Source organism: Sabethes cyaneus, chromosome 1 (assembly GCF_943734655.1).
Source record: "Sabethes cyaneus chromosome 1, idSabCyanKW18_F2, whole genome shotgun sequence".
NCBI classification, from domain to species: Eukaryota; Metazoa; Arthropoda; class Insecta; order Diptera; family Culicidae; genus Sabethes; species Sabethes cyaneus.
The window spans coordinates 139005825-139029089 of record NC_071353.1 but is presented as its reverse complement, the minus strand read 5'-3'; the positions used below and the strand labels follow the sequence as shown (position 1 = coordinate 139029089).

General features: G+C 42.7%; 1 protein-coding gene across 1 annotated transcript; it reads left to right on the top strand.

Moving 5' to 3' along the window:
- Nucleotides 1–1497: 1497 nt before the first annotated feature.
- On the top strand, nucleotides 1498–23244 carry LOC128732894 (cytochrome P450 4c3). Its single transcript, XM_053826325.1, has 5 exons — nucleotides 1498–1720; nucleotides 10178–10293; nucleotides 21823–22102; nucleotides 22169–22238; nucleotides 22308–23244. Exons 1-5 carry the CDS (start codon nucleotides 1498–1500, stop codon nucleotides 23242–23244), a joined length of 1626 nt encoding a protein of 541 aa, XP_053682300.1.
- The last annotated feature ends 21 nt before the right edge of the window (nucleotides 23245–23265 follow it).

Here is a 23265-nt window from a genome sequence, read left to right as displayed (position 1 = left end):
AATATAGTAGCTCTTATCGTAGTGACCGGAACTTAAACTATCTCGATGCTTTTATTAAGGGATTATCCACCATGTATTATCGTAATTGCCATCTTCCAGTTTATCGACATATATTTAGCTTTAGTTATTTGCATTTTGTTTGGCAAAACATAGAATAGAGTTGGATCACTAAGGATACTGCACAGGTGTACGGATTTAGATTCAACTAGTAAAACTGAATCAAATTCCGTACAGTACTAATTATGATGAATAAATATTATTTCAATGCCATAATGAATGAAATTAAGCTGTAGAACGATAAACACCTTTAGTTCAAATTGATTTTCGGGATTTTAAATAGGAAAATCACTTCAAGTGCGCTTTACACTTCATTTTATTGGAAGTTATTTTCTTAGCAAATTGCTAACAACACAACCAATTTAGAGGGAAATCTGATAGGCATTAACGTTTTAATTTTTATTACTTGTATTTGATGGCCTACTACCTATATTTTGACATTGACGTAATGCTAATAAACCACGGGTCTAGGCCTATTATTAATATTTTGCATTTAGACTTTTTAATACATATAATCAAGCAAATTGTATTAGGTGTACGGATTTCGAAGCTGTACGGATTTCGATACCGCATGGTATGGCAAATAAAAACATTCGTTATCACTGAAACTATTATTTTTTATGGTATTCCTAGAAACCAGCAACAAACATAATTGTTAATTTACTCATTATTGGTGACTATTGTATCACTTGGTTCAAGGCAACAACCAGTGACCCACATAAATAGTACATACCTAATCTCCAGTCTCCCAAAACGAAGCCACCTGCGACTAAAAGAAAGAGAAGAAAATAAACTAGCTGGCTAAACTAATGCTAATGTTGCAAGCTTCGACCGACTGACTAGTTTCGATCGCCACCCGGTGACCAAAGATCCATTACGCAATAGCTTTTTTCAAAATACATAGACAGTGAATAGTACCAAAAACATCCAAACACGCTCCACTGCACTGCGTTGCTGCACAGTTGACGTCACTGGGCCGAAAACCGCTCAAAAGACTTGAACCGAAGCGACGAACCTTTTGTCGCGCGAAAGGTCCAAAAATTAACGAAGCAAAAATGTTGCTCCCCGGCAACATTGAAAATCTGCGCGCGCGATCGCGATCGTGTTTGGGGAAGTGTCTTGTCGCTGACTGAGGCTTTAGGCAACTTGAGCGTTGATCAGTGTGCTGCTGCTGCGACATTGTTTCACGCGCGAGACGCAAAATTGGTACCAGAAGTTATAAATATATGTCAGCTGCTTAAAACAAGATTAGTCTGCTTCAATCATTCGGCCGCACGAGATAAATCGAGTCGGGCCACCGCGGAAGATAATTCGGAGTTCCACGCGTTGTCCGTCGATTTTTAGCAAACGGGATTATCGGAAGGATCTGTGATAGTGGTGACTGCGCCGGATGAAGGATAACTTTTAGCAAACGAAAAGACTGAACGGCAGTTTGAGAAAATGTATGAATCGTACATCAAGAGCAGTGTGCTGCTCTCAAAGGCAATCAAAATTATTTCCTATTTTTCACCGATCACCCTAATCCTGGCGAGCATGGTTTTCGGTGCAATTTACGTGTACAATAAGCGGCGAGCGCGGCTTGTGAAGCTAATCGAAAAAATTCCTGGACCAGCTAGCATGCCCTTTCTGGGCAACAGCTTGCACATCAATGTGGACCACGATGGTAAGGACTGAAATGTGTAATAGAATAAAATATTTCTTGAGTGTACAAATCAAATAAGCCAATATTGGGTTTCTTGTTCGTTGTGTAACAACAAATCAGCTGCCGAAACTGATTGGATTAATCCATTCGAACTATAGCAGTCAATCAATCGAGAAAAACCTGTCTTTGGGCGTTTGTTCCAAATAGTGTGTACAAAGCACAAAACTAATCCAAAACTGGATAAATGCATTCGACTCGATTTCTGATTGCGCTATTTTTTATGGGAGGACAAGCTTATGCGCAAAGTTTGGACAGCGAACCGATTTTTTCTTTTTCGTTATATTAATTACAAAAAATGTCCTTGAGCGTGTTGGACGTCAGCGCTACGACTCAGAGACCACAACAATTCGTTGCTATTCAATCTTTACCATGTGATCGTTCAAAGTGGTAGATGGTTAGAGCAGGTTTTGTACGATGCACGTTTAACCTTTACTATCAAAGCCCAAAAATATATAATGCGAATATTTGAAAATGTTGTATAAGGGGTCATTGGACCTCTTTGAAAAACGGTGGAATTAAAAATACCTCAGCTATTGAAGCATCAATAAGTATTTTTGACAATCTTCTTTTAATGTTTTGACAAGAAAAATTAAAAAAAATCGGTGCCTGTCTAGCTCCAGACAAATGTTACATCACTTACGAGAATGACATTAGCTGGGGCCCGTTTGTGTAGGGTTGAAAGGGGAGCACATAATGGATGAGAGGAACCGGATGTTTGGAATTGGATATTGTTGATATTATTCCTACTGCAAACAGCTTCAGCAACAGCCCCAGTTTATGTCAAAATTTTATCGTGTGGATTACTCTATTGAGAGTCAACACATTCACACTGCAATTTTCAATTTACACTGCGCAAATTGTTGATATAAAGTTTTGACAAGTTTGTTCTTAAATTAGAACATTGTTGCAATACTTGTCACTTTCATGTCGTATCCGTTTAAGCTTGGTTTGATTGGGAAAAAAATTCAAATATCTACTTGTTGTTTGCCCGCGTTTCGAAGTTTTTACCTTTGTTATACCATAACAAATGTTTTTTTTTTTTCACTAAAATTAGCTAACCGATTTTCGTTCGCGAAAGTCGGTTCGTGGTGATAAAACATAGAAAAGCGAAATCAAGACGATCAAAAAATCATGGTGTTTATAGACATTTGATAGTTTTATTAAAAAGTGTATAATTTGAGTCTCTTGAAATGATTTATAAAAAGGAAATTTACACATTCTTTGTTGGGAAATGAGTTTAGCATGCAGTTTTGATATCTTTAATGCTGAAGCACGGATAATTGACGGTTGAACCTATAGATCTCAGAGCCTACTTCCCAAACAATAAAACTATAGTGTATTTAAGCATCCGTATTCTAGTCGTGATCATTCTGTCTTACAATCGTAGGAGTGCTATATAATAACACTAAACATTATGAAAACGTGTGTATCTACCGCATATGAATACTCGTCTTTAGAGAAAAACGATTGGAATATTGAACGCAACAACTGCCTTATTAAAGGCGTCTTCGTACTACGCACCGTATTTCGTAGAAATGCCTATTTAAATTCATTCGTTGAATTGGCTACTCTGCTCACGTATCATTCGTCATCCATGTTATTTGCTTGCAAATAAAGACGGAGGGCACATATCGGCTTCCAAGTATGAAGAAGCATTTTTTCCAAAACCAACTATGCTGGTAATTCGATGCCACCCAGTGAGTGACCTGTTTGCCATAATTTGATTTACCCTTAAAGTACACCCAGAGGATCAAAAAGATAAGTCAGGTTTAGTTAGGTGAGTACTAAATACGAACGAAATTCATGAAGACTCCTTTTATGCTAACAGTTGAGAAATGTAGTTGCCTCTAGATGCCCAAAAATCAGCCAAAATATTTCATCTCAATAAGGATTATAGCATGCAACCAGCAGTTCAAGAGAGATATTTTTGACATCCAAATAGTATGGTTGCCAGTTCACTCAGAAGGGTTTCTGGCCCGAAGACTTTGATTGAATAGCTGTTTGGATAATAGCAATAATTTTTACTAAATTTTTCAATGCGTTTAAGGAAATTTAAGACTCTTTTCCAATATGTACCTGTAATTCAAGTTACAATTTCTAATCGTTTCGAACCAAGTCTCCCGTATGTCTGCTGAAAATAGTTCTGGCTACTCTTTCGTCGGCATTCTGGCCACGTGTCCAGCCCACCGCAACCTGCCACATTGTACTACCTTCACTATACCAGTATATTTGTAAACTTGATACAGCTCGTGAATCATGCGTCTGCGCCACACGACATTTTCCACATTGCCACCAAGTCGTAAAATTTTAATTGGTCTTGGTCGTAATTGATCGTAAAACTGGACTCAAAAGCCCCAAGCACTTGTCGATCAGCTTCCTTCAGCGTTCATTATTAATATCCATAAAGGGCCCTTTGGGAGGATTAATGTTCGGTAGAGAGCCAGTTTTGTGCGAAATAACTTTCAAACTACTTCCCTGTTAGCAACCAAATACCATAGACCCCCGTTCGTTTGAACGATTCCTCATGCAAACTAACGGGGTTAGTTTTTAATTTGTACAACAGGCAACCCCAAACATGCTGAAACTTGTATGAACTGGTCGCCCTACTCTTTGTTATTGTTTTGGTGGTTTGATTCAGTTGGCAGTTGCAAGCCGTAAATATTTCATTCTCCGATCATAATCGAACGGATCATAATCGTTGGAAAAACGGAATGTAAAACAGATTAATCACACTAGCTCAGTACAAACAAATCGTGTTTATATGCATTGTTCGCATAAGCAAATGATGTCATGTTGAGAATGACATTTGAACCATTTTTAATTTGCATGTCGTGCAAACCAGCGGGATTTAAATTAAAAAGTGTTCAGATTATAAATGGTCAAACGAACGCGGGTCCCGGTTATTGAATAGTAGGTTAGAGAGTGCATCCCCTTGCTTTAGTCCACCCAACGTCAGGAGTGCGGCTGTGATCTCACCCGCTATTCCAACCCATGATTTTGACCTATCTGGTGTCTAGTTTCGTCGAAAAACCATGTTCTATGTATTAGCTTTTATAACTCATTTCGTTAGACTGAATCGTACGCCGCCTTAAAGTCCACAAACAGATTATGAGTCTGAAAGTTATACTCCATAGTACACAGTACTTACTTCTTGCTTCTACTAGCCGAGAACCGGGGTTGTTCTTGCCGTATTAAGAATTCCTCTCCATTGTACTAGGTCCTGGACGTCGTCAATTCGTTTAGCGTTTCGACACACGCAAGTCGACTTCAACCTGGTCTAGCAATCTAAAACTTTGGGTCCATCTATTTCTAGTGCCGGTGGTGCTCTTGAAGAAAAAGGATTTCAATGCAGTCGTCTGGCATCCTTGCGACGTGGCCAGCCCACCGTAGTCTCCTAAATTTCGCAAGACGTGCGATGGGAACTTCGTCAAGTAGTGCCTGCCACTCGTGGTTCATATACCTACGCCGCTCTACGCTATCCGGTTGTACTCCGCCAAAAATAGTTCGCAACACCTTTCGTTCAAATACGGCAAGTGCACGTATGTCTTCCGTAAGTAAAGTTACTGTCTCTAGTCCATAGAAGAATACCGGTCTGCGTTTTGTACATCGTCAACTTTATGCAGATCAAAGCGTACGGTGGAGGTCAGTTGGTCCGGAAAACCGTTTTCGTGCATTATCTACCATAGCCATTCGCGCTCGACTGTATCATATGCCACCCTGAAATCCACAAAAATATGATACATGGGTACGTTGTACTTCACACACTTCTCGCGTATTTGTCCGAGAGTGAAAATTTGATGCGTAGTAGCACGGATCCGCTTAAAGTCCACCTGATACTGCCGTACGAAATCTCTTGCTATTGGGCACAGACGACGTAACAAAACGTGGGAGAGCACCTTGTGCCGTGGATTTTCCTGTTCCATCCGCCTTCGACTAGTGAAACACCTAGCTCTACAGAGGAAGGTAGAGCTACATCTTGCAGTGTGTGCAGGCTATGGGGCCTGATCACTGGTCTATACAACAGGTATCCCGGTTGATCTTCTAAAAGCAGGGAGGATCTAGAAGGATGAACAGATGCCGGAAGATGGCCTCATTTGCCCTATTTTCAAAAAACGACATCGACTCGAATGTAAAAACTATCGAGGCATTACATTGCTCAGTTCTACCTATAAGGTGCTTTCCCGTATCCTGTTCTGTAGAATGAGACCGTTAGCGGAGTCCTTCGTCGGCAAGTACCAGGCTGGTTTTTGTGAGGAACGCTCGACGACGGATCAGAAGTTTACCCTGCGTTAGTTACTAGACAAGTTCCGGGAGGTCAAATTGCAGATTCACCATCGGTTTGTGGACTTCAAGTCGACGCACGATTCAGTCAAACGAAATGAGCGCTGACAAATAATGCTAGAACACGTTTTTCTGACGAAACTAATTAAGCTGATTCGTGCGACGCTGGATGGGTCAAAATCATTCGTCAGAATAGCAGGTAAGACCTCTGCCGCTTTCGTGACGTTAGATTGTAACTGACGATTAGCTCGGTCGGACTCTTGGTTACAGGGTCGGCTGCCCACCAATGTACTGGAGGAGACTCACTTCCCAGAAACTTACCTCGGATTATCAAGCGAACAAAACACCAAATACACATGCAAGACAGACATAGGGCTCAGTATAGGAAAAAGTTATACAAAGCAAATCATGTTAATACTTATATTTATATGTAATCGTGCATTATTTGAACGGTGCGGCCGACTGGAACTGTTGGGGCCCTGTAGACGTAGAGAGGTAGAGAGTGTGACGTACCTTGGCTGTGAATCGAGCTTTCCTGGATCTTGACGGTCGTTCTATTGACGACGCTCGTGGACAAAGAAGAGACTCATCGGTTCTGGCGTCGAAGAGCGGGGGCCAGGCTCAACCCGACCTCTTCGGGCCTTCCCCTCCGAAGCGTTCGTCCCTCTCAATGAACACGTGTGACTCGACGATGGCGTTACTCGTCGGCCACCAGCACCTCTGCTGTCACCGGTGACACGTGAAATCGCTTCTTACTCTGCCGGAACGGGATCCGGGATGCTTGTAGATATAAGACCCGCCGGGCCACGCTGCTGAGAACGCTATGGGGTAGTATATAGTACGTAACCGGGCCTCGGCCTCCTAGACAGTGGTTGTTTCCTCCGAAGGGCTTTCGCGTACGAGCGGGACATTAGCTTAATCAGCGGTCAAATGCCGATTCCAATCGGGTTACAAGATGATGAAGGTTTTCTCCGATTCCACCGTAGTGGAATATCACAGGGAACCGCTTGACGGTCAGACGACTTAGTCGTTTCACGATGCGTCGTAACCCTCTTCAGAGCAGTTTTTTAACGCTCGCGAAGTCTAACAAATTCGTTGACAGACAGACTAACTTTGGCACGTGGTTTTGTACCCTCGAGAAACTTTATGATACCATTTGGAGAACAGGCAACAACGATCCTGTCTCTTGATCGGTCTAACCACGAATCCCCTTTGCTCCTCTGTCATCACTCTCTATCCCCCTGTCACACTCTCCTTCTCTGTCGATCTGAAACTCGCCGCAGAGATATTAGTCGTTTTCAGGGTTGTATATTTTAATGCGGTTCTTTGCCGTCTTTTTTCTGGTCTGTACAATTTATTATTGTATTGTCGACTTCATGCGTAGTCTTCCAAGCTTATTCTGGGCTGGGTGACTATTTAGCAAAGTGGTGAGTTTAGGATTAGTACTTAACTTAACTTAAAATTAATACAAGTAGAATGAGCCACCAAAATTTGAAAGAAAACGAAATCAAAATTAATGGAACACAGAATAATGGAATTTAAATTATCATAGAAAAACTAAAAGCATGCCTTGAATGTCCATTCAGTGCCTTGTTGCCGAAATCGACGGTAACAAGATGAACTGAAGCAAGGGGATGCACTCTCTAACCTGCTCTTCAACATAGCCTTGGAAGGTGTAATACGAAGAGCAAACATGGAAAGGAACGAAACTATCATCACGAAATCTCTTGTACTTCTTGGTTTTGTGGATGACGTCGACACCATCGGTATCAACCGTAAATCAGTGGAAGAGACTTTTGGGCCTTTTAGACGGAAAGCAGCAAAATTGGAGCTTACCATTAACATCGCCAAAACAAAGTCATTTGCTGGCAGGGAACGTGGAAGTCCAAACGGTCTTGGTGCCTAGGAGAAGTTAGATGAGGAACGATATGAAATAGTTGAGGTATTCACATACCTTGGTATCCTCGTGATATGTCACAATGATATGAGCCGCGAAGTGAATCGACGAATTGCAGCCGCGGATCGGGTATTCTACGGATTTCGTAGCCAGCTGAAGCCTCGTAGTTTGCAAATTCGCACAAAACTGGTGCTCTATAGAACGCTAGTCCTCCCAGTGGCTCTGTACGAACATGAATCATGGACGTTAAAGGAAGCTGACTAACGAATGTTTGGGATTCTTGAGCGTAAAACTCTGCGACCAATACTTGGTGACAAAATGGAAAACGGAGTGCGGCGCAGACGCATAAACCACGAGCTGTACCAAGTATACAAATATGCTGATATAGTGAAGGTAGAACAATCTGGCAAGCCGCAGTTAGCTCTGCACGTGGCCAAAATGCCCGATGAAAGAGTAGCCTGAACTATTTTCAGCAGAGAACCAGAGAGAAGCCGTAGACTGCGAAGCAGACCCCACACCCAATGAATGTTCGCTGTCAGGGACGACGCACGATCAGTTGGTGTTCGAGGGGATTTGAAAACGGCAGCTCAGGAGCGATAGCACTGCGAAACCATAATTCATTCGGCGCAGGATCGATGACGGATCGTCGCCAATAAAGTAAAGAAAGTAAAGGAAATTATTTCATATTACGCCGAAACAAGAACAATTTTGTACAGTAGGTATTGCAACAGAAGAAAATATATCAAATGTAAAAGAAAGTGCAATGTTCATAAAATACAGCGAAACTAGTTAAATGAACTAGTTGAATTTTCTTGTAACATAATATTGTTTTATTTTTAATTTCATTTTTGTTTGTTATATCAATTTTTACTACCACTTTTTGGTAAATCGAAAATACCACGACAAACTTGAACAAATTTCATTATTTGTTTTGTTTTTGGAACCAAAATAAAAAAAAATAAAAATAATAAATATTGTACAGTGATGCAATCGTCTACCGGAGAATAGCAAAACAAAAAATCACTCGTTACATAAGCTTCAGCTACATTTCTATACCAGACGATTTCGGCAAGGAAAGCTAAATTACTTAAAAACCTAAAAAGACAATAAATTCATCAATTCCATCGTTGCTCCAGCAGGGTTGGTAAACGGAACGAAAGCCAAGGTTGCTACGCGACGAAACCATAAATTAGTTGCTATTTATCGCTTAGCTGTTGCAGGTAGGTAGGTAATGTTTGCCCAGGAAGCTACAGGTGGGTTCAACGTAATCGATCAGCATCGATCCACAACAACGCAACGGCTAAAGGCCCAACCACAATGCATACGGATTTTACTACGTTGCGGAAATTTGACAGAAAACCCATGGAAAACTGTCAAATTGCCGCAACGTAGTAAAATCCGCATGCATTGTGTTTGGGGCTTAAGCATCAGAAGCTTGCGAGTTCAATTTTTCCCTGACGGATTGACTGAAAAAAATCCAATTCAAAATAAATGGTTTTGTTTTCGCCGCAACGAACACGTTTTCCACTAATTTTTTTTTGTCTCATACAAACACTATCATAGACTGCGAAATGTTTCGCAAATCGAAACGTCAGCGCATCTGTTGCCAAACCGGAATGTCAAGCTAGTCGCGTCAGCATGTTTTGTTATTTTGATTCAAATTCAAACAAAGAAAAATAGAAAACTATTAACTCTCCGAAGATGTGTGATGCCAATTTCAATATACCTAGGTGACCGATATTGCTGCTACCAAAGGGAATGTTGTCGATAGAAGGCGATTGCTGACCCCACCAGACACGTTATCCGATTTTGGGTTCTTTTTTTAAATTTCTGCTAGTCAAACGTTATATGCTAATACCTAACACTCAGCTATACAGTAAGGCTCAATCTGAAATTTAAACCAGCCAAATGGAGCTAGTTTATGTGACCAACATTCACCTTTTTGACGTTCACCGATGATCTAACAGTAAATAACTCCGTCCGTCGTTTACTATCTATGTATACTTATGTTTATATATACTTATGTGAACCGTTGTATGTTCATAGAGGCTTTCCGTATCATTATGCTGCTGACGTTGAATATATTTTATAGTAACTTTGATCGAGAAAAGAAAAACAATTTTTCTGTATTCAGAATATAACGTTAATTTACAAAGACAATAATTGCTTCGCATTTCTTTCAATAAATTAAATTTATTTTACCTGACATTTCAATCTTTTATTTCTTCACTTTTTTTTAGAAATTTTCAACCGCATCATCTCGATTCGTAAACTGTACGGACGACAGCAGGGTTTCAGTAGAGCTTGGAACGGTCCCATGCCGTATGTGATTATCTCCAAAGCTAGTGCGGTAGAGGTACGCTTACATAATAATAATAATAATTCTGTACGGTAGTAAATCTGTACCTTACTAATTTAGAATATATAATCGACCGGTCAAAATTAGTATAGGTTTATACTTGAGGTTGCCTCAAATTTTTATCAAAAAGTATTCGAGATTGTATAGCATTTTTACGTTTCTTTTCCAATCTACTTTGTGTTAAGCCTACAAGATTTAAATCCTGTTACAAGATTTTCTTCATAACTTTGCGTTTCTCCTTTGATTCGATCTTTTACCGAACTCAGTTCACTTTTATCATCATTGGTTTTACACAGCAATGCTCCGGGATATTCGAAGGTAAATGTCCTCCGTGAATGCTGTTGACATTTATAATCGTATCGTTCCATAGTAAAGCTTGATTTTACAATGACTTCATTGGAACGGATAGTCGATAAATCCATTATAAACTGCAATATAAAATACTCTTAAGCTTTCTAATGTAAACTAACCAACCCGGATTTTGTCCAGCGCCTCTATGGTTCAAAGGTACAAGTACCAGCGAACCACATGCGCTGGCGGGTGTTGTGTGTTCGAATCCGGTTATAATCACAGATTCAAAACGACTCAAATAAGTCAAAACGACTACTTGTTAAGCGTAGCTACCAATACCGTCCCCCTCACTTTTCCACTTCTTCGCCAAAAAATTTTCATTTCTTTCCCCTACTTCATCAATTGTAGAACCACCGTTTCAAAAAAATCTTTATATTATTGTTGAAAAAAGTATAGTTCTATCTTTTGTATTTACTGTGCTATTAGGCTACTACCGCGTTGGTAGCAAAAAGAGCGCTCATTTGGCAACCAACGGGGTAACAATCGCCTAGCGCCGTAAATACAAAAGATAAAACTATACTTTCTTCAACAATAATGTACATAATAATTAGCTCTACAACTGCCCTCTACACTACGTTTTCGAATTTTGTTTAGTTGAGGCGCTGTAGTCAAATGAGCATCTAATGAGCAAAAAACCGAGAATGAAGCCTGTCTAGAATAGCGGTCTTCTTAATTCTTCCGTATGATAGTGGCATTGGCTTCTATAATCGATTATTTGGATATTTTCAGGCTAATTTATTTGATTTTTTTTTTCAATTAGCACCTTAGCTAATTTCTGACATATCTTTCCATATAAAGTTTTAATACCGCCATCCGGGGTGAGATTGTGCCACGGGGGTGAGATTGTGCCAAAAACCAAAACTGTTTATTTGTGAAAATTTATTATATCTAAAGAAACTGGTGACCTAAATTCAAAATGATGATGAACATAATATATTTATTCATAACTTAGAATGAAACACAGATAATATTAGCAAACTATTTAGCCTCAACAGGGTTTCAAAGTTCGCGATGAAAAATACTCGGAAATAACGCCTGTAAAACATGTCCCGCATAAACCAACTCAAACAAGAAATCGCATCTCCTTGCTATCTTGAAGGTATATAAACTAATCATTTACAATGTATTGAAAGGTTATTATGCGTTGTATAAGTTTTGATTAGGAAAATAATTTTTTTCGAAACTTTGTACTTTTCGAGCTTCACGGGGGTGAGATTGTGCCAAGCCATAATGATCGATCCAATTTGTGGATTTCACATACACAACAAAAATACGTCAGTATACACCAGTACACTCACATTCTTTACTATCGAGCTCAATATTTTGACAGATTAGATTGCATCATCCATTTTGGAGCAAACAGCATTATAGGTCTGCTAAATAATTTAAACTAATTTCTACTTTTTCTCTAGAAATTTCAGATACTTTAAATAAACACTCTAATATAAGACGAATATATTATACCGTGTATAAACCGCCAGTTTTAAGGAGGAGGGAGGGAGGGGGCATAGGCCAGATGTTCTGCGGCCGTGGGTTCTCGATGAAGTAATGGTTACTTTTGTTAAATGATCAAATATGTATGCCCCCTTAGGATACACCTCTTCACACATCTCCCTCTTGTTAACCCTAGAAACGCTACTGGCTATATAAAGGCTGTCCATTGACTTCGAATTCATTTTTAGTTATTTCAGACCTCTCCGGGTTATTTTCGTTCATACTTTTTGTATGATGCGTCGTTTTTGGCCGATCCCCTGCCCCTAATAGTCCACTTAGTTCATGGACGGCCCCATATGAACTACTTTATACTGATATTCATGTGTATTGTTTATAAACATGTTAATGTTCACTGTTTAGGTTTTTAGCCTAACTTTATATTTTTGGCACAATGTTTTTGGCACCCCCTAGAAGAGGTGAGATTGTGCCAAAGTTCATGCACTTCCAGTAAAACTAGGTTTCATTGTAACTAAACCATCTCTACGGTAGTTGTTAATTGAACAATTTAGTATATATTGACAGGTTTGAAATCAACTTAGTTCCTAAATTGTGTGTATACTGAGCCAAAGAACAAAAATATATGCTTTTTTTGGCACAATCTCGCCCCGGATGACGGTACACACATTTGAATTCTCTTTATAATAATTCAATTTGACACTAATCTCGCGCAAGTTAACTCTCCTCATCTTCTATAATGTTCTAAAATAATTAAGATAATAATTATTCTAAATAGTAGACAGGGAGCCCAAGTTGCAGTTTTGGTTTTGGTTACGTATTTATAACGGTTTAGTGTCAAAAAACCGCATCTAGAGTACAATAAAACTCGAACAGTCAAAAGAATACAATTTAGTAAAGATTAAAAATTGCTATTGTTATATTATTAGAAATATGGTATCTCCGAATTTTCGGTACGGGAAATTGTGAAGAATTTTCATTTCCGCTGTTTGAATTTCCATTTCTATTTCATGCTAGAAGCGTTAACTCAACTCGTAAACTCATTTTTCAAGTTTTTACGGCTGTACAGCCCACAGACAATTGCTTTTATAAAAAAAATTAGCTCATATCCTACAAATTATTTTTTTGCCCCCCGATTTTTCAAGCCAATTTCCAAGGGGAGGAGGGACAAAAACTTTTAAAATGATTTGCAATGGCCTAATATAACTGCACTGAAGTCGTTTTTTACGCCTCTTTTTATGAGACAAGTTTTTTTTGGAATTTACACAATTTGTTTAAGCGAATTTATTAAGTTTTGCGGCTTTTACGAGAACGTATCTTTCGCGTAAAAAATCTTGAGTATTCATTCATTCTTTCGATGCCATTTTTCGGCGCATTGCATTATGGTAATCTTATTACTTAGTTCATCGCTCTTGCTGCATATTCAGGTTTGAGACAACAACTTTGTGAAGGTCATTCGCAGTTTGGTTTTGAATGTCCAAAAAACAATCCACTATACTGCAGTAGTGAAAAGATACGGGACGTGTTTACGATGCCCAATCGTCGCATTCATTGTTGTCTGCTTCCAAAAGTACAAAATTGACGTCCAGGATGTTCCACCAAAAACCAGTTTAGCAAGAACAGATTAAAAGAAAACCAGTTGCGATTCGTAAAGCGTAACCAAATTTACCAAACTGATTCAGTAACTCTGGTTGTATGCGAAAACACCTAATAAAGAAACAAAATATGCCATATCGAGCACGTTGCGCCAGGGACTTAACCGAAACAAAAACTCATCGCTGATACTAGAACATAAATAATTCTATGGAAAATTGGCCGGTTGTTGACTTAATGTTTGTCATTCTCCTAGGAGAAAAGGGACCAAATTGGTAGTCATTGTTTCAGGCGAGGCTCAAACAAGCATTGGAATGGATCTGGCTTCGCCAGATCTTACCTCGTGGCTATGTGCAATAATCTTGAGATGTGCATCTAATCTCAATCACTAAATCTCAAAATCATCCAGGTGTCACACAATCATGTCAAGAGCAATTTTGCACGGCACACAGCGGAAGCCCCACAAGGTGAATCCACAGACCGACGCGCGGATCGAATTCCGCCGATGTATGAATGGACTGAAAGCCTCATGCGTAGACACCTGTAGGCACTGTACCGCGTGACAAACATTGACTATTGAAATAAACTCTTCATTTTTTTTTTGAATAATGTAAACACCGGTTGGCTCGAGGTCGACATATAAACAAAACATCATTCGACACTTACGAAAAAATCAAGTTTATCAATAACCGCGTGGTGCTTCGTGCCGTGATGGATAGGGACCAGCAGCGTCGCACACCTGTGCATCAATTGTCCAGCGGAGCGCGGAGCATTGGAGGGCAATTGCAAGCACAAAATGTGAACGACGAAAAACTTGATTTCGGCGTGCAAGTCAGTCATTCGGGCTATTCGGGTAGGTCAGTAAAATTTAAACCGCGGCGCATACATATTCTGGTAATGGCAATAACTGCGCGCTACTGAGCAGGGTCGGTGCGCGCGGCGGGTACTTGCGAGGTAATTGAACTCGATTTGTGAGGTGCAAGCCCGTGAATGGGGGCTGTTTGGTGATTTTTTTTCTACTGCTGGTCGGGTGTTGTTTTACGACGAGTCATGCGAACTTGACATTGCGTTGCGCGCTGGCACACGGGTTAGCCGGTTGATATATACAGGTACTGGAACGGTGTTTGATAGAGGGAGTTCACTCTGCTTTTTTTTCATTTTTTGCGATGAAGTAAAGCATCTTTATTGATTGGTAATTCTCTCGATTCATACTATGAGTACAGTAACCATAAATAATCCAATAATGGAGATACTAAATCTTGTACATTAAGATAAACAGCAGATGATACAATATGAGTTATTTCAGTTGAAAACTTTAGTTTTTCTGCTAATCTTCACTAACAAAGACGGTAAAGCTACGGTATAGCACAACACTTATTATGGCCGTTGCATTCCCGACTTTTGGAGCCACACCTGGAGGCACTTATATTGAGAAACCTGCTTTTAGATCGTCGATCGTCCGTTCTGATCGATGAACTGATATTTTCAAACGAAACAGACGGGCGGCCTACCAAGCGTAGACTCAAATCACTATCCACTGTTAGCTCCCCAAGTGCCATTGCTTAGCTGCGAAGTACGATCGAACTGTGGAGACATGTCTACAATACGATCAAAACCACTGCTCCGGAAGTGTCATTATGGCGTGTGTAACGTCCTAGGTAACCAATAAGCATTTCCCATGCAATTTAAATGCAAGCCAATAAGCATTTAAGTTACCTTAAATGCTACATAAATGCTGTTTTGTCAAAATATGCGGCCACTTTACTGCTAGCCCTCTTATAGTGCTGACAATGCTTTTTTGCAGCTAGTTATCGACAAGGAGAATTTAAATAGAATTGTGGATGCCAATTTACAACAATTTTGCAGTCAAAAGGCTGATAAATAGCAACCTGCAGTATAAAACGCCAGGGATGCTAATAAACGATTGATTTACTGCTTATACTAATGCTTATTGGTTACCTGGGGTGTGACAGATGATAGGAGCACCGCCATAGAGAGATGGCATGCTAGCTACAATTATATTACGTCAGTCAAGAAGGAAACAGAGTATCTAGACGATCCATACTTTGCTTCTTACTTCTGTATCAAGAACTACAGAACGGTTTTGGACCAATAGACTTTTGTCTAATTCGTTGAACGTCTCGACACACGCAATTCGGCTACAAGCTTGCCGAGTCATCTAACACGTTGAGCCCCTCTATTTTTGGTGCCGGTGGGGTTCTTGAAGAGACGATTTCGCTATACAGCCGTCCGGCATTCATGCGATGTGGCCGACCCACCGTAGCTTCCTATCTTTTGCCAGATATACGTTGGGAGTCTCTTCAAGCAATGCCTGCAGTTCGCGGTTCATACGTCTGCTTTCCATTTGTACTCCACCAAAAATAGTCCGAAACATCTTTCGGTCAAAGACGGCAAATGCACGTTAATTGCACGAATCTATGGGAAAAAGTGACCTCCGAATTTTCAAGCGGATCAACTTACAAAATGTTCATTGGGGTATATTGCTGCTTTGTTGTAATTGCCTATTCCCGTCCTATCCAACACAAATTATTAAAAATAGCAGCGATTTTTATGACATACAATGCAAAATTAGTTATTCCACAAGATTTTAGTTTGTTGCCTCTCATACGCGATCAATCAAAGTGAGCTGAGATCTATTTAAATGCTTTTTTTTTTCATTAAAGAATTCCTAGCAGCCAAATTTCCTACGTTTTTTCGTGCGACGAAGAAGAAAATGTCGACTAATCGTTTCAATTTCCGTCATTCATAAAATGAAAATAACTCACGCAACGCATTGTTGTTATTCTGCAGCCGGGAAAACTTGCATAACCTACAGAAATTTTGCAGAATAACATTTGTCATGCTGTCCTACACAAATGCATGCTTCGTAAACATTATTGTGATTTTTAGTTCGGACGATGAAAAATTTTGATGGACGGATTTTAAAACGGTACGACGAATTTAAGATATAAAGGCAGTTGCGTAATTTCAATCAAATGCTTTATTCATCGCTTTTTAGTGAATTCAAAGGGCACGGATCGGAAGGTAAGTGTGTTTGAGTCAAATAAGCAGCAGAGCTTTTGAAGTATTTATTAAATCCACCTAAGAAATGATGAAAATTAAAGTGGCTTTCCTTACTACGACGGGAATTAGAAATAAACCCTACCTCAAAAAAAAAACACCCGGATTTCAGCTCAACCGGACTCGATTTATTGGTGTCGCAAAGTTTGGCTTGCATCGAAGACCCCATAACAAGAAGACTGGCAACTCTACCAATATTCCGAAGACGCTGATGGTAGCTCGCTCTACCGGCCAAGGTGGTCCCTGGATGCATCTGTGTGAGTGAGTGCTAATATTCATACTGCCATGCCAACATAGTCGAACAAACACGAATACAGAATTTTGGTGAGCTCATAATGTGGTATTCACTTGCATGCAAGCTGAAAAATCACCGTCAAATCGGAGTTTTCGAAAAAAATGTTTTGCAAAATGACTTTTTTACGAGTAGGGAAATCTGCTGAGCACCTTAGAAGATACGGTGCTATCAGACACCTGAGAAGACAACTCAGGGAGTGGGGTTTAGGTATCCCGACCCCCCAAATGGGGCGTGAGGATCCCGACACACTAAAACCCTACGCGAGTCTCCAGCCTCAATCCCTCTGGCACCACCTTATCGGTATTACTTCAGAGAGGGGCTATTGTGCTTAACGCACTCGCTTAAATAACTACTGGACTATGGTAGTTAGGCTGTTTATTCGCCGTTGATCGGCTCTCCAGCGGTTTTGTAGCACAAGTACAATCTGGGTAGCAGCCGCATTCACCACTCCCCAGACGTCCGAGCTAGAACACATCCTTTGGACTAAGTTATCCGGAGTAGTGTCCTGTCCGCTCACTGCCAACATGTTGTTTCTCGCGCCCGCGAGGGCATATGAAGAAAGCATGTTCTGCAGTTTCCTCAACATTCACGCATTCGGGTGACGCGGGGGACTCCGCATGCCTAAACTTGTGCAGATACTATCTAACACAACCACGCCCTGACAGAATCTGTGTCAGGTGGAAGTTGACTACGCAGTGACGCCTGTTGATCCACCCGGATAGTTCCGGGATAAGTCGATGTGTCCACCGGCCTTTTGTGGAATTAGACCATGCCCGCTGCCATATGGTCATCGAGGCCGATCTTGTGGTTCTAAGTATGCCTCTAGTTCCACGTTGGTTGAAGTACTCTACGCCCTCGCTGATGATGATGCCAATAGGCATCATACCCGCTAAGACGCAGATTGCGTCATGTGAAACTGTACAATACGCACTCGCCACTCTCAAGCACATGAGACGATAGGTGCTTTCCAGCTTGGCTAGATAGCTTTTGGTACCTAACGCCGATGACCACACCGGCCCACCATACCTGAGTATGGATTGGACCACGTTGGCTAATAGCCTTTGCTTGCTGCCATATACCGCAGAGCTATTAGACATCATACGAGACAATGCCGAAATAGCTGTGGAAGCCTTCTTGCAGGCATAGTTGACGTGGCTCCCGAACTTGAGCTTGTCGTCGACCATGACTCCCAGGAGTTTTAAGGACCGCGTTGACGAAATAGTGCAGTCCCCAACGCTGATATTTGCTTGCTGCGACTTGCGGTTGTTCGCCACGATAACCTTCGTTTTATGATGCGCTTACTCCAGTTTCCTGAATCGCATCCAATCTTCAACAATGCTTACAGAGTGGGCAGCCGTTAACTCAACCTCTCTGATAGATTCACCGTAGGCTTCCAAGGTGATGTCGCCTGCAAAGCCGACAATCACCACCCCTACCGGGAACTTTAGCTTCAACACCTCGTCATACATGACGTTCCACAACACCGGACCAAGTATGGAACCTTGCGGAACCCCTGCGGTGATTGGAACGCACTTCGGACCCTCCTCCGTGTTGTAGCATAGCACACGATTCTGAAAATAATTTTCCAGAATCCTGTATAGCGACACCGGCACTTGGACGATCCGAAGCGAGTTGGCTATGGAGTACCAGCTAGCGTTATTAAACACATTTCTCACGTCGAGCGTGACAACTGCGCAATAGCGGATACCTGTCCTCTTGTGCAGGATTGCCACCTCGACTATCTTAGTGACAGGCAAGATGGCATCCACCGCAGATTTGCCTTTTCGGGAGCCGAATTGGTTCCTTGACAGACCGTTTGTCAGTGTACTTTACGAGTCTGTTAAAGATAACCCTCTCCAGCACCTTACCGGCAGTTTCGAGCAGACAGATCGGCCTATATAACGAGGGGACACCCGGAGGTTTTCCCGGCTTCGGCAATTGACCAGGTTCTGTCGCTTCCATCTGTCCGGGAAGTGGCCAGCTTCAAACCGTCTACTCATTACTGCCCCGAATAATTCGGGAGCCTCTAGAATAGCCGCTTTAATGGCCATATTCGGGATTCCGTCTGGCCCCGGTGCCTTGCTCGCCTTTAGGGATTTAGCGATCTCAATGAGTTTCTCGTTCGTAACCGTCACTTTCTCCCCTACCTCTAAACCGCCGTAGCCTACGTTACATCCTACGTGATGGTCTGAGATACTGGAACGTCGGCCGTGGGACGACTCAGCGGCCTGGGGCCAGGCCCTTGGCTCGTGGCGCGGAAAGAAACCCTCGATGATCCGCTCCAGCATCTCTGGCGATTGCGCTGCGGGCGCCATCACGCCCTTGGTCTTTGCCATTACGACCCTGTAGGCATCACCCCACGGATTCGCATTGGCACTAGCACATAACCTTTCAAAGCAGGCTCTTTTACTAGCTTTTATCCCACTCTCAAGCGCTGCGCGTGCAGCAACAAATGCTACTCGACATTCAGCCCTGCTTTCGTCCGAACGAGCTCTTGCATAATTCTCACCGCACGAAAGCACGCTCCGCAGGGTTCCGTTATTTTATCTGTCCACCAGTAAGCCGGTGACCTTCCATACATAGGTCGACCTTTCCTAGGCATGGTAGCGTCACATGCCCGTGACAGTACCTCAACCAAATGATCAGCGTTCGGATCCCGCACTATCTCCGGATCGCTTCCACAGACACTTCGGGATCGAAGTATGATGTCTTCCACGGGTGGTTGGAGTATCGGCTCTACTCGCCGCCTGCCGCCTCGCCATCTGACCGACACAATTGCGGACCGCCTGATGGTCACTGTGAATGTAACCATTGTCTACCCTCCAGTCTCCTATCAGACCAAGACTGCTGAATGTCACGTCGATGATAGACTGCGCACCGTTCCTACTGAAGGTACTTGTGGTGCCGCCGTTGGCCAGTTCTACGTTGAGCTTTGCCAGAGTTTCAAGCAGAATCCGACCTCTATGGTTCGTGCGGCGACTTCCCCACTCTACCGCCCAAGCGTTAGGGTCGCCCGCCACAACCAACGGCCTTAGACCAGTCAGCCCAACTGATACTCGGTCTACCATCTGCGTAAACTGCTCGATAGACCAACTTGGCGGAGCATAACAGCTGCAGTAGAACACTCCACCCACTTTGGCGACCGCAAATCCCTCGTCTGCAGTTGACACAACCTCTTGAACCGGGAACCTTGTCGTCCATATAGCCGCCGTCCCAGACCTATCCGAGACCCAGTTACCGTTTCCGGCAGGGATGCGGTATGGGTCCGAGATGATGGCAATGTCCGTCAACGACTCAGTAACTACTTGGTACAACAGCTGCTCGGCCGCGTAGCAGTGATTCAAGTTTAGTTGCGTTACCTGCACTACGCCTGTGTTTTAGTTGCCGGCGCGCCTGCCGGGTACTTTGGGCCTCCTGTTGTGTGCTTAGCGTCCCGTTGGCCGGTACATATCAGGCACTTGGGCGGCGCAGTATAGTTCCTCGCGATTGCGAAGTCTGTCGATAAAAAAGGGTCAAGTTCTCAACAGGACGTTTATGCCCATGGCTTTGCTTTTTTAAGAACGTAGTAAATCTGGTTCATTGTACGTTGGTCAGGTGATTTCCAGGTGGCTTTGTGGATATTTTTGTGTGGGAAAAAGGTGCTTCGGATCACCAGGCCTCGGGAAGCTGTGAAGTTTATGTATCGTTGGCCGTTATTGTTCGAGTCAGTGTGTAGTTTGTAGGGTTCTATTGCCGGGCTATACATTTTTTCTCTAACGACCTGGGCGTTCATATCCCCGATGACCTTCTCTCCTATACGACAGATCTACTACAGAGTTAAGATGCCGTTTAGTTTATAGACCTATTCATGGAAGCACACAGAGCAGAAAGCAATCGCTTGAACTTGACTGCTAATGAGCTGACAAACATCGTAACGATAGAATGGGATACAACCATGCTCCAGGGCGAGAAGGCTTATGCAAAGGGCCCAAACCAATGTGTGGGTTAGAGCTTAGAGCGACCAGTCAGGCGCTCAATAAAGAGGTTATGCCGCGAAGTGGATCCAAAATTCTAAGGCAGTATTTACCTGGTGGTAATGAAAAAGAGGATGCAACGACTTGGTAGCAAATCTGCACACGCAAGTCACCGTGGAAGGGTTATTTTCGCAGCACGATCCAGTGGAGTAGCCTCCGACCGCGTATGGTCAAACAAATGTCGCCCTGACTCCAAGAAGCTCATTGTGATTACCAACAAGGGTTTAAAGACGAAGAAGAAACCCAGTCCTGATGGGATACTGAACGAGGCGGAGATCCAAGTAGGATACTGATATGTTTAGGGAGGCGCTTCAAAACTGTCTAAAGGCATGCGAGTTTCCAGACCAATGGAAAGTTCAAGGATTGGTAATATTACCAAAACTGTGGAAACCACCAGCAGATCCCTCGTCATACAGGCCTATCTGCTTACGCGATACGTTAGGGAAGTTACTAGATCGGGTGATATTAAATAGGCTAACTCCCGTTATGGAAAGCGATACCGGACTAGCAGAAACTACTTCGACACGGCGGATGGTGCAAAGAAGTACAAAGTTACCGCGGGTGTTAGACACGCCTCGGTTCTCGGTCCTACGCTCTGGATCGCCATGTACGACGAGATCTCTCGCATACCGACCCTGCCACATCAGAACTAAATACAGTCCATTCTATACATATGAATATTGTGCTTTAAAACATTAAAACATCTACATTACTAACCCTGTCATGTTTTACCTCCATTTGCAGCCCATTCTCGGCAGCCCGAAGCACATCGAGAAAAGCAATGACTACGAATTTCTGAAACCGTGGCTCGGTACCGGACTGCTCACCAGTCAAGGACCGAAGTGGCACCCGAGACGTAAGATTCTCACCCCAGCGTTCCATTTCAAAATTCTAGACGACTTCGTGGATATTTTCCAAGAACAGAGCGCAGTGCTGGTCAAGCGGCTAGAACGGGAGCTCGGCAACGAGACTGGATTCAATTGCTTTCCGTACGTTACGCTATGTGCACTGGATATCGTCTGTGGTTCGTAAGCAAATGATGGAACGACAGTAATAGAAACTAACTTTTTCTTTTTGTCACAATTTATAGAGACCGCTATGGGACGGCTGGTGAATGCACAGTTGAACTCCGATTCCGATTACGTCAAAGCTGTTTATCAGTAAACCTATAAACGTTAAATTTATGACATAAAGCAACGGTTGTTAATAATTTGATTATTTTTCCACAGAATTGGAGGCATTGTCCAGAACCGTCAGCAAAAGATATGGCTTCAACCGGACGTTATATTCAAACGCACAGAGGACTACCGCAACCACCAACGGTGTCTATCAATTTTGCACGAGTTTTCAAATCGGGTAATCCGTGAACGCAAGGAAGAAATTCGCAGGCAGAAGAATGCTAATCATAATTCAAAAGAAGGCATCCCGGAACAAACCTCAACTCTTGACAGCAACAATAATCCCGAAGAGTTTGGTCGTAAGAAACGGTTAGCTTTCCTGGATCTGCTAATCGAAGCATCACAGGACGGTACGGTACTGTCGAATGAAGACATCCGCGAAGAAGTGGACACCTTCATGTTCGAAGGCCACGACACCACATCGGCAGCAATTTCCTGGATCCTGCTGCTACTGGGCGCAGAGCCCACAATCCAGGATCGTATCGTAGAGGAAATTGATCACATCATGGGCGGAGACCGGGAGCGGTTTCCCACCATGAACGAGCTGAACGAAATGAAATACCTCGAGTGTTGCATCAAGGAGGGTCTCCGGTTGTACCCGAGCGTGCCGCTGATCGCCCGCAAGCTGATCGAAGACGTCCAGATCGACAACTACACTATCCCTGCCGGAACGACAGCGATGATTGTGGTCTACCAACTGCACCGGAACCCGGAGGTGTTCCCCAATCCGGACAAATTCAACCCGGACAACTTCCTGCCGGAGAACTGCCGCGGCCGGCATCCGTACGCGTACATTCCGTTCAGTGCCGGCCCGCGCAACTGCATCGGCCAGAAGTTCGCCGTGCTGGAGGAGAAATCGATCATCTCGGCCGTACTGCGAAAGTACCGCATCGAGGCGATCGACCGACGCGAAGATCTCACCCTGCTGGGGGAGCTTATCCTGCGACCGAAGGATGGCTTACGGATACGGGTCAGACGGCGGGACTAGGAGTATTTAATGTTCTTTTAT

What these genes read in the sequence shown, in the direction of transcription:
- LOC128732894 (XM_053826325.1), top strand. Translation starts at nt 1,498, where the DNA reads ATGTATGAATCGTACATCAAGAGCAGTGTGCTGCTCTCAAAGGCAATC. An exon ending in CATCAATGTGGACCACGATG is followed by an intron (nt 1,721 to 10,177) that starts GTAAGGACTGAA and finishes ACTTTTTTTTAG; the next exon opens with AAATTTTCAACCGCATCATC. An exon ending in TGCACTGGATATCGTCTGTG is followed by an intron (nt 22,103 to 22,168) that starts GTTCGTAAGCAA and finishes CACAATTTATAG; the next exon opens with AGACCGCTATGGGACGGCTG.